Raw genomic sequence first — 12,848 nt, 5'->3', positions numbered from 1 at the left:
TGTAGGGAAGTTTGACAGTAAGTCAGATCTCTGACAAGTTTAAATCATCTCTAAATGAGATATCTATCAGGATTCACTGCCTAAACCCTGAATTGCCACCTTCACTTATTTTTCATATGAAATTATTTGAAGAATTCTTATATGAAAATATTGTTCTTATTTTTTAAGTTCCAAACATAGATATTTCAGTCAAAGAACGCATCCCATATGTTGTGTGTGATTGAGCATGAATTGGGGGTGGGGTGAATACAAAGACTAAGAAGGAATCATTCCAACAGATACAGTGTGGGAAAATGGTAGCATGGGGTTTTGAGAAGTCAGAAAGCGAACCTCTAAACTGAGCTCTGCATTGTTTGCATGTGGTGCTTAGAAACCTCTTGGCCAATCCTTTTAATTGTAACTGCTACCTGGCTTGGTTGGGAGAATGGCTCAGGAAGAAAAGAATTGTAACGGGAAATCCTCGATGTCAGAAACCCTACTTCCTCAAAGAAATCCCCATCCAGGATGTTGCCATTCAAGACTTCACCTGTGATGATGGTAAGAAAGCCTGGCCAGGTCTTTGACCACCAGACACTCTCTGGTGATTGTTCTGATGCTGTGGGGCATAATTAGACAGTACGTCATAGTTCAGGCAATGAATAATTATTATGTATTTTTTGCTTTGTTTTTGTTGTTTTGTTTTGTTTTAGCAACGGGGCACTTACTTGCTCAGGCTGTACTCTCACATCTAGCTCTACTTGGTTTGTGTTTCTGAATGTTTTAGAAGAATTTCTAATTTCCAACTTGTGGTTGATACTATTTAAATAGCTTCATTTTTGTTTTTCTTTACTATTCTTAAGCATCTCTTCTAGTAACTGCCATTTAACTACCAATGATAAAAGCAATTGACTCATAAAATAGAAATTCTAGTAAACCTAACAAGAATAATAGTTTTCACTTTTTAGTACTCTCTGTATATCAGCACATTTAATTCTCATAATAGCCCTGTAATGTAGGTAGAACATAGGTTCTATAATTGTTGGCAACAAATTAAGAGCTCATTTGAGCCGTATATTTTCAAATGAGGGGCCCATATACTTTTTGCTAACCATGTAAAACTAATCTGTCCCTTTATGTCTCTTCATGTCTGTCTCTTTTCAATTTCTCCATAATTCAGTTTACATATTCTAATTAAAAGTATAATTTGTATAAACAACTGAACAAAGAACACATTATAATCGTATTGATAATACAAACTGTGAATTGTTTTCTGGAATTCTGCCCTAGGCGGTCTGAAAAGAGACCTGCACAGAATGTATGGTGTCGATGTGTAAATACTTAATGTCCTATACATAAGTCATCATATGGCTGAAGACTCTTGTGTTTGTTAAGCTAAAGGCATAAAATCCCTTCTAGCATCTTCAAAGCCACAAATCTGGGTTTTCCTGTATTTCTTTTGGCAATTTAGGAAATGATGACAATAGTTGTTCCCCACTCTCTCGCTGTCCTACGGAGTGTACCTGCTTGGACACGGTGGTCCGATGTAGCAACAAAGCCTTGAAGGTCTTGCCCAAAGGTATTCCAAGAGATGTCACTGAATTGTAAGTAGAGCTTGTCTTTCCCTTTCCTGAAGGATTAATATTTCACACACCAAGGGAAATGGTGACCAAACAAAAATCTTTTGAGTCTTGTTTGCAAATAACATTCATTTTGTGGGCCATTAATTAGTATCATGGAAAACCCTAAGCAAATAATATAAAAGCTAGTTCAGGTCCCCTTGGGAAAGGCTGGTTGTGTGTTTCTCTTTGTTTCTCACTGTAGGATTTCTCAGAACCTCTATTATGCTAGTGTGCAGTGTGAGCTCCAAGAGAGGATGTAAACTCTAAGGTAGTTCCCATACTTAGTTGTCTCCATAGCCCTTTTCTCATGGAGTATCTTGCAATGCTCATGTTCCATCAAATGCACCTTAAGAAATGCTATGTATTTAGTTTATCTACGGTGGCTGGGATGTTTCATATGATTGAGTATTCTTTACCATGTGTCCCCTTGGAGAATATCTCACACAGGGGATACATAAATACATGGGGTGTGGAAGGAGCTGACATAATTTTTACCCTTAAAAGGAGATACTGCCCTTTGGACTTGAATCAGAGTCCCTTAGATCATAAAGGGCATGGGGCCAGTTATCCCTAACATTTTCAGAACTGATATTTACAAATTACATAGCCAATATAGATGCATAAAGATGCTAAGCACCACGCACACTTCCTTAGCTGCCTTATGCTTTACATGTGGAATGGAATAAACCTAAGCATTAGCTGCTTTAACAAAGGTGCATGCAGGCTCCATTTCATTCCTTATCTGTATACGAAGAACCATGGACAAATGCTTGATATGTGATTGAGTCATTTTGCCTCTGTTTATTTTTTTCTGTGTGAAACCATGTATCAAAAATGTAATTCATGCAGATGTTTACCTGTAATTCATGCACAAATATACAAGTATTGCAAACGAGCAGATTTGGTAAACTTTTGGCAACCTGGAACATAGGCAATGAGGTTCAAGAAGATGTCACTTCAGTTATCAAGGCACTTATATTCAAATCATGTGCAGTTCTATGAATTCTAATTTGGTCCTGAATTGATACTTTGAGAAAAAGTGTGTGACCTTCCCTCTTGAAGCTGAACTGTTGTAAAGGGCTCAGTTTCTCTCTTTTGTTACCAGTCACAGTTGTTAGTTAACTGTAAGCACTGCTTTATGTGTGTGTGTGATTAAATTCTTAATTCTTATTTTGATATGTATTTGTTTCAGAAGATTACCCTCCATCCAGTGTTGGGAAGATAGATGCCTATAGAGTATTCTATATGCAAAATACTGATTATAACAACACCCCAGCCAAGGACATAATACCCAGCATCACATTTAGATCACCTTTGATGCTAAATCCCTCCTTCTACCATTTTAACTGACCCATGCGTTTGTCCTTTTACCTGATTCCCATCAAATAATTTTAAGTGTCTTTTAATTTCCTTGTTAAATTACCTCTGAGAACCTGCTTGATTCATTTGTCTATGCCATCTATGTGTTTCTTCTGTCAGATAGTTGAGTCTTCAATCTATTCCTCTACAAATTATTAAAAAGTAATTCTTTTTTTAAAGAAAATACGTTTTAGAGATGAGGAAGACATTAACTCATCTCCTGTGAATTCTAGCTTTACCTCCCCAAGAGCTTATTCTTAGAAGCATACCAAGTCAGCAGGATCCCTCTCTCCAGTAACATATATGCATGTATTAGAAAATTTCCACGTGCATATTCTATTAAATTATTAAAGAATTTGGCAAATATAAGTATGTAGTGGTGGACAGTTTTGAACAAATGGTATCCATTATTTTTAATCAGTTCCATATAGTTTCCCTCTTAGATTGTTTTACTTGTAAGCATTCATAGTGCACATTCTGAACCTTTTTAGCTTTTGTGTTAGGATGCTTTTTAGAGTAAAGGAAAAGTCCTGAAGTACATGGGATTATGCTTCCCTCTAGTGGTACCAAGAAATGCTTAGCTAGAGAAAAGAAAGAGAGGAGAGAAGTTGAAACATGAAGTCAGAAAATTTGAATAGGCATAAGAAGTCATAAAAAGCCTGACTCTTAATCACATATTAATTACATATTTTGATAACTTCTGCCTTTTATATAACTTTTTTCATTTTTAAGTATTTGAAATAGATAGCTATCTTAGGCAGTTTCTCAGCTACTTCTATATCCAGCAAAAATACGAACCTCAACCTTGGATCTGGAGATAGGCCACAGCCCTGGGGCAGGGTGGGCAACATGCCCAATGTGGCAGAATTGTTTGTGGGCACATCTATAACCAGATGGCCCAAGTTGCTGAAAGACATTTTTACCCGTCACCATCTACATTCTGGGAAAGAACAGCCTTGGGAGGAGATGAAATTATTTTTCTTTTTGTGACATCATGGATATACCTTTAAGCATTCATTTACTTCTGTGTCTTGACTGTTAGCCCAAAGACTGTTTATTTTCTGATCATTCTTCTGACTCTAATCAGAAAGGGAAATTTTACTTTCATGTGGTTATTTGCTTATTACGGTATTGTTACTGTGCTGTACTTGTGCACTTGATAAATGTTGTGATTTTCTATGAAACCTTCTAAAATTAATATCACCAAGCAGATGTACAAGGGTAGAACTGTTTCTAAGATTTTTTTAAACTGAAATCTAATTACATTCAAATTCCCAAATATATCCTTTGAATCATCCGTTGTTTACTAAGTGTGTTGATACAAAGTAAGGCAGCAAAGATTGGTCTTGCTGGTGGTAGCAACTTCCTGCCAGTAGTGAATGCATTTCATGGTGGTGTTTCCACATAAACACAAGTGAACTGAAGACTGACTTAAAATATAGGCGATTGAATGACCCTTCTTGCTGACACACAAATGGTTGGATACATGCCTTGCCTTCTTAGATAAACCACAAAGAACCGGACTCACCAGTCTCTCCTTGGTTTTATAATTTAGCCTAAGTAATCCACAAAAGAATTCTACTGGATTGGACAACTGTGGTTTTTTACTTCTCTTAAATAGCAGTCCTAGCTGGGAACATGACATCTTAAAGCTGAAATTTCCAAGTGTTTCCTTGCTTCAATTGAGAGTGAAATATTGTTCAACTATTTGAGGATTCACTATTGTTACTTTTAAAAAAAATAATATTGTTTCTTTGTTTTCAGGTATCTGGATGGAAACCAGTTTACACTGGTTCCTAAGGAGCTCTCTAACTACAAGCATTTAACACTTATGTGAGTAACATATTTTTCTGTCTTTGACTTCTTATTTTATTTCATGAAAATGGGGATAGCAAGGGGCAGAAGATTTAGTGAACCTTTCAGATAATATAAATCATCTTCAGTTAGATGCTTCCCTTCTTGCTCACTGTGGTTCTGGATCACTAGCCACATTTTCATTGAATATCAGTCAGGCAATGGTGTATCTTAGAAAAAGGTCCTCCTCTATTCAAAGTACAAATACAATTAAGTCTAAGTATCAGAGAATTATTGAAAGGCAGTAAGTTGCGTACTTCTATTGGAGATGAATATGAGCTATTTTATGACAATCCAAGGAAAGAAAAATGGAAAACAACGTTCTTATTCTCGACTTTAAATAAAACAGAGTAGATAGTAATAGCTTTACTGAGAATATATTATAAATATAGTTTATTTGGCTTGATTTTCTTATTTAATACACTAAAAATTAACATATGGGCTTCCAGTATTAAAATTTGTTTTATAAAATCCATATTTACTCATATAGTATTTAAGTAAACTTGACAAAGATACTGACATTCTGAGTATAAACATCAAAACATTGAATTGTTTTTACCAGTTTGGTTTGATGTCCTCCTAAAGTAGCATCTCTCTTTCATTATGTAAACAATTTTTTACAATCTTTAAGTTGTAAGTACAAGATTATATGTAAACATACAAACATTTCATTTCAATCTAGTTATGCACACTATATTTTTAAAAAGATATAATCTTACTATATATAATGTCACACTTAGAGTAGCCTTGTTGGTAATTGATAAAACTTGTCACAAAACAAAAAATTCAGCAACGAAAGTGGATATAAAGGGAAATACTTTATCTTTACATCTATCTAATTTTAGAGTAAATATGCTGTCTTATATTTCCAGTGTTCCTGGTAAAAAGGGGGTTTGTTCCTAATTAGTGAATTCTAGAAACCTAGGGAGCAGAAAATGTTGTGTTTCTCATTGTGAAGTTTACCCTAAGCACGTGGAGGCTGTTGATCCTTTTCAGCTTTCCTTAAATGTATGTGAAAACCAAACACTTTGTAGGAAGTGTATAGAACTGCTTAAATGACAAATGATTAAATTAAGGAAAAAGAACATCCTCTAAGATATCTTGTTCTGCCTCTAGTTATTTATTTAATAGCAGCAAGAACTGATTACATACATTTGTTCTGTTAAATAAACCATTAAATTGTTGCAACTTCCAAAGGGTCACTTCAGCAGAATTGGGTCATTTGTGAGACAGCATGTGATTATTTAAAACCAGTTTGGAAATGAAAAATGAGAATTTATAGATCCAGAAATGGTTTTACCAGTGACTCATTATACAACTTTAGGCAAGTAACTTCTGCTAGTATCGATGTATTTATTTATTTTTTTAAATTTAGCCATGGTAATTCAGCAACTAAGAAGATGGACTATAAAGCTCCTATAACATTCCTACCATTTTCACAATTTCATTGGTCCATTTTACTGATACTTTGGTATTTTAATAAGGGAATGTGGATAATCTTCAGCAGCTTTTCTGAACCTTGCATTTCTTCATATATTTTGCTTCAGAAAAATATAGTGAACATAAATACACACAGAGACATAGATGGACATAAATTATGACCCGTAATCTTCCATTTATTCATGAATCTTCCTTTAGTCATATATTTGGCATTTTGCTTTAGATAAAAATTAGTGAATATTCACTAATATGTGTATCACATTGTCGTATATATGTGAGTGAATGTATGTATATATTTACTAATTTTTTCTAAAGCAAAATGCTAAACATATATAATATGTCATTATATAGATGTTATTATATATTAAAATATATTATACATTACAGTATTATATTTATAATATGTATTATATGTCATATTCTATATATCATGTATATATTATATATAATAAAAATAAGATCAAGTTCACTGAATATAAATTACAACCTGTAGTACAAATTACACTTATAAATACCCATTTAGCATTGATAAAAAATCCACATCTCTCTCATTAATTTATCATTTATTAAACAGACATTTACTAAGGACCATCTAGGTGCCAGTGACTTTGCCAGGCAAAGTTTTTAATTATGGTGTTGTTTTTAATGATGGCATTGTAATGTAACTAAATGAGGGATTCTTTCAGTTATCCAGTTTGAATATTTGTATGTGACAGTGAAGATAAAGTATGTGTAACTGATGGAACTTTCAAGAACAAAGGTTTATTTCTCACCTATCAAATGTGTCTGTTGTGAATGGCCTCCACGTGTCTTTGCCCTGGGACCAGGCAATGGGTACGGCCTCTCTGTGGAACATAGGAGCCTTGCAGAGGTGGGAGCAAAGGGATATGAGAAGAGTCTCAGCTCTAAAGCTTCTGCTCTGAAGTGAAACCAGCACACTTCACTGGCCAAAGCAAGGCACATGGTCACTTCTAATTTCAGCAGGCTTGGGCATGAATAATTATGAATAACATTCAGTCTACCCCAGAGGATTACCCAATGTTTTGTTATTTTCAGATAAAAGCTGAGTCCTAACAATGCTGCTATAACTGTGAGCAAGAAGAACCTTTTCTTTCTAAGAATCACTAATATGTCAATTTCTATGGTAACAGTAGACTCCATTTTTTTCTTTTTCTCTTTTAGAGACTTAAGTAACAACCGAATAAGCACCCTTTCTAATCAGAGCTTCAGCAACATGACCCAGCTCCTCACCTTGTGAGTAGGAAGTATGGTACTAAGTTAATTCCTTAATTCACTGGACATTCCTGGTAAACAAGACAGAGTTTCTGCCCTCAAGGAATGTTAATAACTGTTGGGAGAAACAGACAAATAAAAACCTCAGTAAACAAATACAGATAGTATAAAAAGTGTTGGGGGGCTTCCCTGGTGGCTCAGTGGTTGAGAGTCCTCCAGCCGATGCAGGGGATGCGGGTTCGTGCCCCGGTCCGGGAAGATACCACATGCCGCGGAGCGGCTGGGCCCGTGAGCCATGGCCGCTGAGCCTGCGCGTCCGGAGCCTGTGCTCTGCAACCGGAGAGGCCGCAACAGTGAGAGGCCCGCGTACCGCAAAAAAAAAAAAAATGGGGACGTTAAACCCTCCTATCTGCAATGTTGGGAGGCTTAACAAATGAACTGTCTCCAGCAACACCTAGTATATTGCTGATACTCCATAAATGTTAATTCCCATCCTAAGAGATTCATTCTATATTTAATTAATTTTATTGAGCTGCCTTTTAGAGTGTCAGGTGCTACCTCAGACCCAGGCAATTTAGTTCATGGTTTAGTTGAAAGGGTGGTGGTGTAGCTGGTTAATTTGATCACATTTTGATAATGAAGTTTTGATCACATTTTGATAATGAAGGCTCTTTACGTTTGCTTGCCAAATAGAAGGCAAGAAGACACAGTGCTAGGTAAAAAGATAATCCATAGAAAAGTCCTCCACAGAGGGAGTCACCAAGCTTACACACAGCCAGCACTCAGGAGAGAACCGTTTGAGATGCATTCCTCCTCGAACCTTCGATGGATTGAAGTCTCTTCGATTACTGTGAGCATCTTATGTTTAACAAAATACTTCTTTTCTCAGGCATCTGGATTTTGGGTTGTCTTTTTAATGATTTAACTGCTTTGTTTATTTTGGGGTATTTTGGGTTATATAAATTCGGATTTACTAAAAATTTGGAAATGGGAAAGTTCTATCTTACGGTATCAATTCTCAACAGCTTTTACTTGGACAACATAATTTTCTCTTTTGTAACATGTTGTTGCTGGGGTGACTTATTTGGTAATATATGGTATTAAGATGTAGTTTTATATAGATCTAACTAATTTTGCAAAAAATACAGGAAATTTTAATTTCATTAAAAGTTATATAATGCAACACAACATATTTTTACTATACAAAATTTATCTTAAAGTACATGAAATAAAATGTGGTCCTCAATCCCAATCCGCTCCCCAGAATTGACAGTTAAACAGTTCAATGTTCTCTTCTGGTCCTTTTTTATGTTTGTTTTTATGTATTGATATATGTATGCCTACAGCTGTATAACTTAAAAACCATAAATAGGGTTTTTCTTAGCCTGTCATTGACTATTTTTATTTAACAATATGCTTTAGACTTTAGACTTTCCATTCCATCATATGTAATATTCCTCAACTGTTTAACTGGTAAAGAGGGTTCCATAGAATGAAGGGACCATAAATTATTTAAGCATCCTCATCTTTGCTATCATTTGGTTTGATTCCAAATTTTCGTTATTCTATACAGTGCTGGAATGAACATCCTATACATCCATCTTACTGTCAAGCATATTAGGAGAATACCAAAAGTAGTCATCTTGTTGTCCCCCAAACAATTTACAAATTTATTTTCCACCAATGCTATTTTAACAGAGTACCTATTTCAAAGCACTCTTGTAAATATTGAGTATTATTAATCCTTTCATTTTTGTCATATGACAGATGGAACATTATTTTCCATTCCTCTTTTAATTTGCAATTCCAATTACTAGAACATTTGAGTATACTTTGTTTATTGAGCATTTGTATTTCTTATTCTATGAGCCTGATTGTATCAATTCCCATTTTCTGTGGTTACTTTGTCTTTTCCTTATTAACATACCTGCCTTTATGCACTTGACTCTAAGTTTGCAGGTCTTTTTACAAAGGAATTAATCCTTATAGCTTACATATGTTGCAGATATTTCCCATTCTGTTTTTTATATGTAATCTTTTTTTTTAATTGAAATATAGTTGATTTACAATGTTGTGTTAGTTTCTGGTTGCAGCAAAGTGATTTGGTTATATATGTGTGTATGTGTGTATATAAATATATATATATGTACACACACACATATATACATATATGTATATATTTTTTCATACTCTTTTCCCTTATAGTTTATTACAAGGTATTGCATATAGTTCCCTGTGCTATGCAGTAGGACCTTATTGTTTTGTAATCTTTTATATTATGGATATATTTTACATTGTCAAAAATTTATCACTCTTTTCCATTTGATTTCTGAGTTTTAGAATATAGGGCTTTAAAAAGCCTTCCATATCCCATATTTATAAAAAGGAGCTCATCTATATTTTAATACACTTTCAGTTTTATTTTTACATTTAACTCTTCGATCTAGAATTTACTTTATGCATATGATGTGAAGAAGGAACTAACATTTTGCTTCCCCAAATAGATACCCAGTTGTGTAAAGACTATTTATTGAATACACCATCTTTTCTACACTAATTTTAAAAGCTTGTTATAAACTAAAGTCTCATATATGCATGGGGATTTTTCTGAACTCCCTGAAATAATAGGAAATTTAATTTTGCTTTTTCTTGCTTTTAGTTCTTTACATGGAAATGACATTTCGGTTGTGCCTGAAGGTGCTTTCAACGATCTTTCTGCATTATCACACCTGTGAGTATCTAGTTCATGAATGTGCGTTTAGGGTCAAACTCTCCCTGGCAAGTGAGTTTGGAACAAATGGTCCTCTGCCACCATTTTTATTGTCACATCATAAAATGTGATTGGTTCCATCTTTAAAGAAGATGTAAAGATTTTCAATCTAGATATGGTGCCTTCTACAAAATAGCCTTAATTTATCCTTTGGGCCCTAACTCCCCATTAGTTGAGCTCTCTTTGCTTTCAAAAATGTCTCTTCTTACAAACATGGCTCCCCAACTTCCTAGCCTATGCCTTTTCTTTAATGTTCTCTGATTCTAAATATCAGCTTCCCTTCAATTCAGTCTGCCCAAACCCTGCTATTCCAAGTCATATACCAAATTTCACCTCCTCAAGGAAGCCTATCCTGATTTGCCCAAACTGGATTCATTTACTTAGCAAATATTACTCAGCACTGACTATGGCACCATGCAGAAATAAATTAGACAAAGTTTAAGACATTATGGTGTGGGAGAGGGAAACAGCCAAATCCTCATATTGGCTGAAATTTTTTTCCTTTGCATTCTCTCTCATAGCAGGCTGTTTGTACCTCCATATTTCTTGGAAGTACAATAAAACAATTTAATAATGAGGTCCAAAGCACACAACTGGGTTAAATTCCATTGTTCCATTAGTTTTAGCTGTAGTGTTAAGGCCTTGGCAAATTGGAAGGAAGTTCAGAGAACAGCCCTAGAATCCAAAGCCTTCTTAAGTCAGGCTGAGTTTGGCATCACCTGGTGACAGTTATCTGCTTCAGCTTAAGTATCAATATCAGTTGGCCCTTGGTTCTCCAGAAGAGGTTACTTGCCATATTTTTTCTTGGATTTTACCTCTTATTCAAAGTCTACCAAACCCCCCAAGAAGATAAGAAGTTTAGAAAATTGAGAGAAGGGGATGGGCAGAGAATAGGAGCCATTAGTGAGTCATGCTACATCTGAATTTCCCTTATAGGGGCTGTGTTATCAGTGTAGGTTTTTGTCAATGGGACTGCTGCTGTCAATATCCCTTCCATTACATTAAACTACTAGGTCCCTGGAGGCAAGACCTCCATTTTTTCATGTGTGAGCCCCTGCTCCGACCTCAAAGTTGACATCAGGGCCACTTCTCTACAAACTCCATGGAAGTCACTTGCTTGAGATCCCATGTAAATGAGACCCCTGGCTCAGGGGTGCAGGACTGCGGCACTGTGGCAGGGAATGCCGCCTAGAGAAGGAAGTGGCTGTTCAGCTAGTGTTAGGGTGATGAATCAGAAAAGGCTACGTAGGAAAGGTGCTGCTTGAGCTAAGTAGGGTTGTCCTTTATGTGACCCTCCTCCCCAACAGGGAGAGCAATTTGAATCTTCTTTGTCATGCATCCTATTTGTCATGTATTTCATTTTATGCAATTGTCTTTTACACCCCAGACCAGAGAGAGCTATGCTCCATTCACAGTTTTTACTGTTTCTCCTGGCATAGTAAGGATTTAGCAAATGTCAGTAGAGATGAGATCAAATGACTCAAAAACATCATTTTCCTCATTTTTAATTTAAAAGAAAGGTTTGAATCTGACATACATGTGAGCATAACATTTACTTCACTCCAATTCTTGGCTAGTGTTTGGCATTAAAACAGCTGCAATATAAAGTATTACGGTTTTGTAAGTATATTTTGAAAGTCTCTTCTTAAAAGAATAATTTTGCTTAGACTATATACCTAGAAATATTACTAATCTGAAGTTAATTATAAATCAGCATTAATCAGTTTTTAAATGCTACTTTATGCACACACTACTTGTGCCCAAGCTTGGCAAATTTGTGAATCCATTGGTTAACGTCTCTGGCCTCAGTTTTTTAATCTGTAAAATGGGTTGTTAATAATGTTGATCTCATGGAGTTTCTATTTAGGATAAAATGAGGTAATTCATATAAATGGCTTAGCACAATTCCTGTATATCATAGTGTTACAATAAATAGCTAGCATTTATAATCAAGCATTATCTTGATTACTTTTCCTATCACTACAACTGCTTATGTGAGTAGGAACCAAAGTTCTAAAATGAAAAACTTTAAAGGGACAAACGTCCAATGGAATTCCAAATCAGCTCTGGGGAACTAGCTTTATGCGTCTTTATTATTTTATGCCCTTCCTTATCTTCTTGCGTTTTACTGGTCCTTTACCCTGAAACATCCTTTCCAACCTTTTCCACATACTTGAAACTAAATATCTAAAAGCTCAGACTTCTTAAACCACCAGTCTCCCAGAAGAGTTACCCTCTGTTCATAGTTATCTTGTAAATTCTTCTGCTATATCACTTCTAATGAAAATTACTTGTATGTATAAGTCTATGTTAATCTCCTTTGCAGAAGGAGTTTTTGGGGTTAAAAATAATGTATTATTCATATTTGGGTCCCCAGAACCTGGCATAATGATTGGGTTCTAAATAAATCATTGGTGAATGAAGGAAGTGTTAATGTGCATTTGGGGTGTGCTTGCACACAGTATAAACCTGTCTGCAAATACAAGGAGACTTTGTAAAGCCAGGTAAGTGTTAACACTGGTGACAACTCACTAAATCGCAGTTGCACATAATTCAGGAAAATGGGGAATCCCCAATGCCTCCATTTCTTCTAA

At 35.3% G+C, this 12,848-nt stretch overlaps 1 protein-coding gene across 1 annotated transcript in view; it reads left to right on the top strand.

Annotated features, from left to right (window-relative positions):
* Positions 1–12,848, top strand: part of SLIT2 (slit guidance ligand 2) — a 378,741-nt gene that overhangs the window by 303,575 nt on the left and 62,318 nt on the right. The window contains 6 exon segments of the mRNA XM_007464483.1: positions 371–537; positions 1,448–1,580; positions 4,722–4,790; positions 7,434–7,516; positions 8,274–8,334; positions 10,144–10,215. Of these exon segments, the coding sequence (XP_007464545.1) occupies positions 371–537; positions 1,448–1,580; positions 4,722–4,790; positions 7,434–7,516; positions 8,274–8,334; positions 10,144–10,215 (585 nt within the window).

This window comes from Lipotes vexillifer, unplaced genomic scaffold (assembly GCF_000442215.2).
Source record: "Lipotes vexillifer unplaced genomic scaffold, Lipotes_vexillifer_v1.1 scaffold831, whole genome shotgun sequence".
In the NCBI taxonomy this organism is placed as follows: Eukaryota; Metazoa; Chordata; class Mammalia; order Artiodactyla; family Lipotidae; genus Lipotes; species Lipotes vexillifer.
Note: the sequence above shows the minus strand (reverse complement) of the source record. Positions and strands in the feature narration are given on the sequence as shown.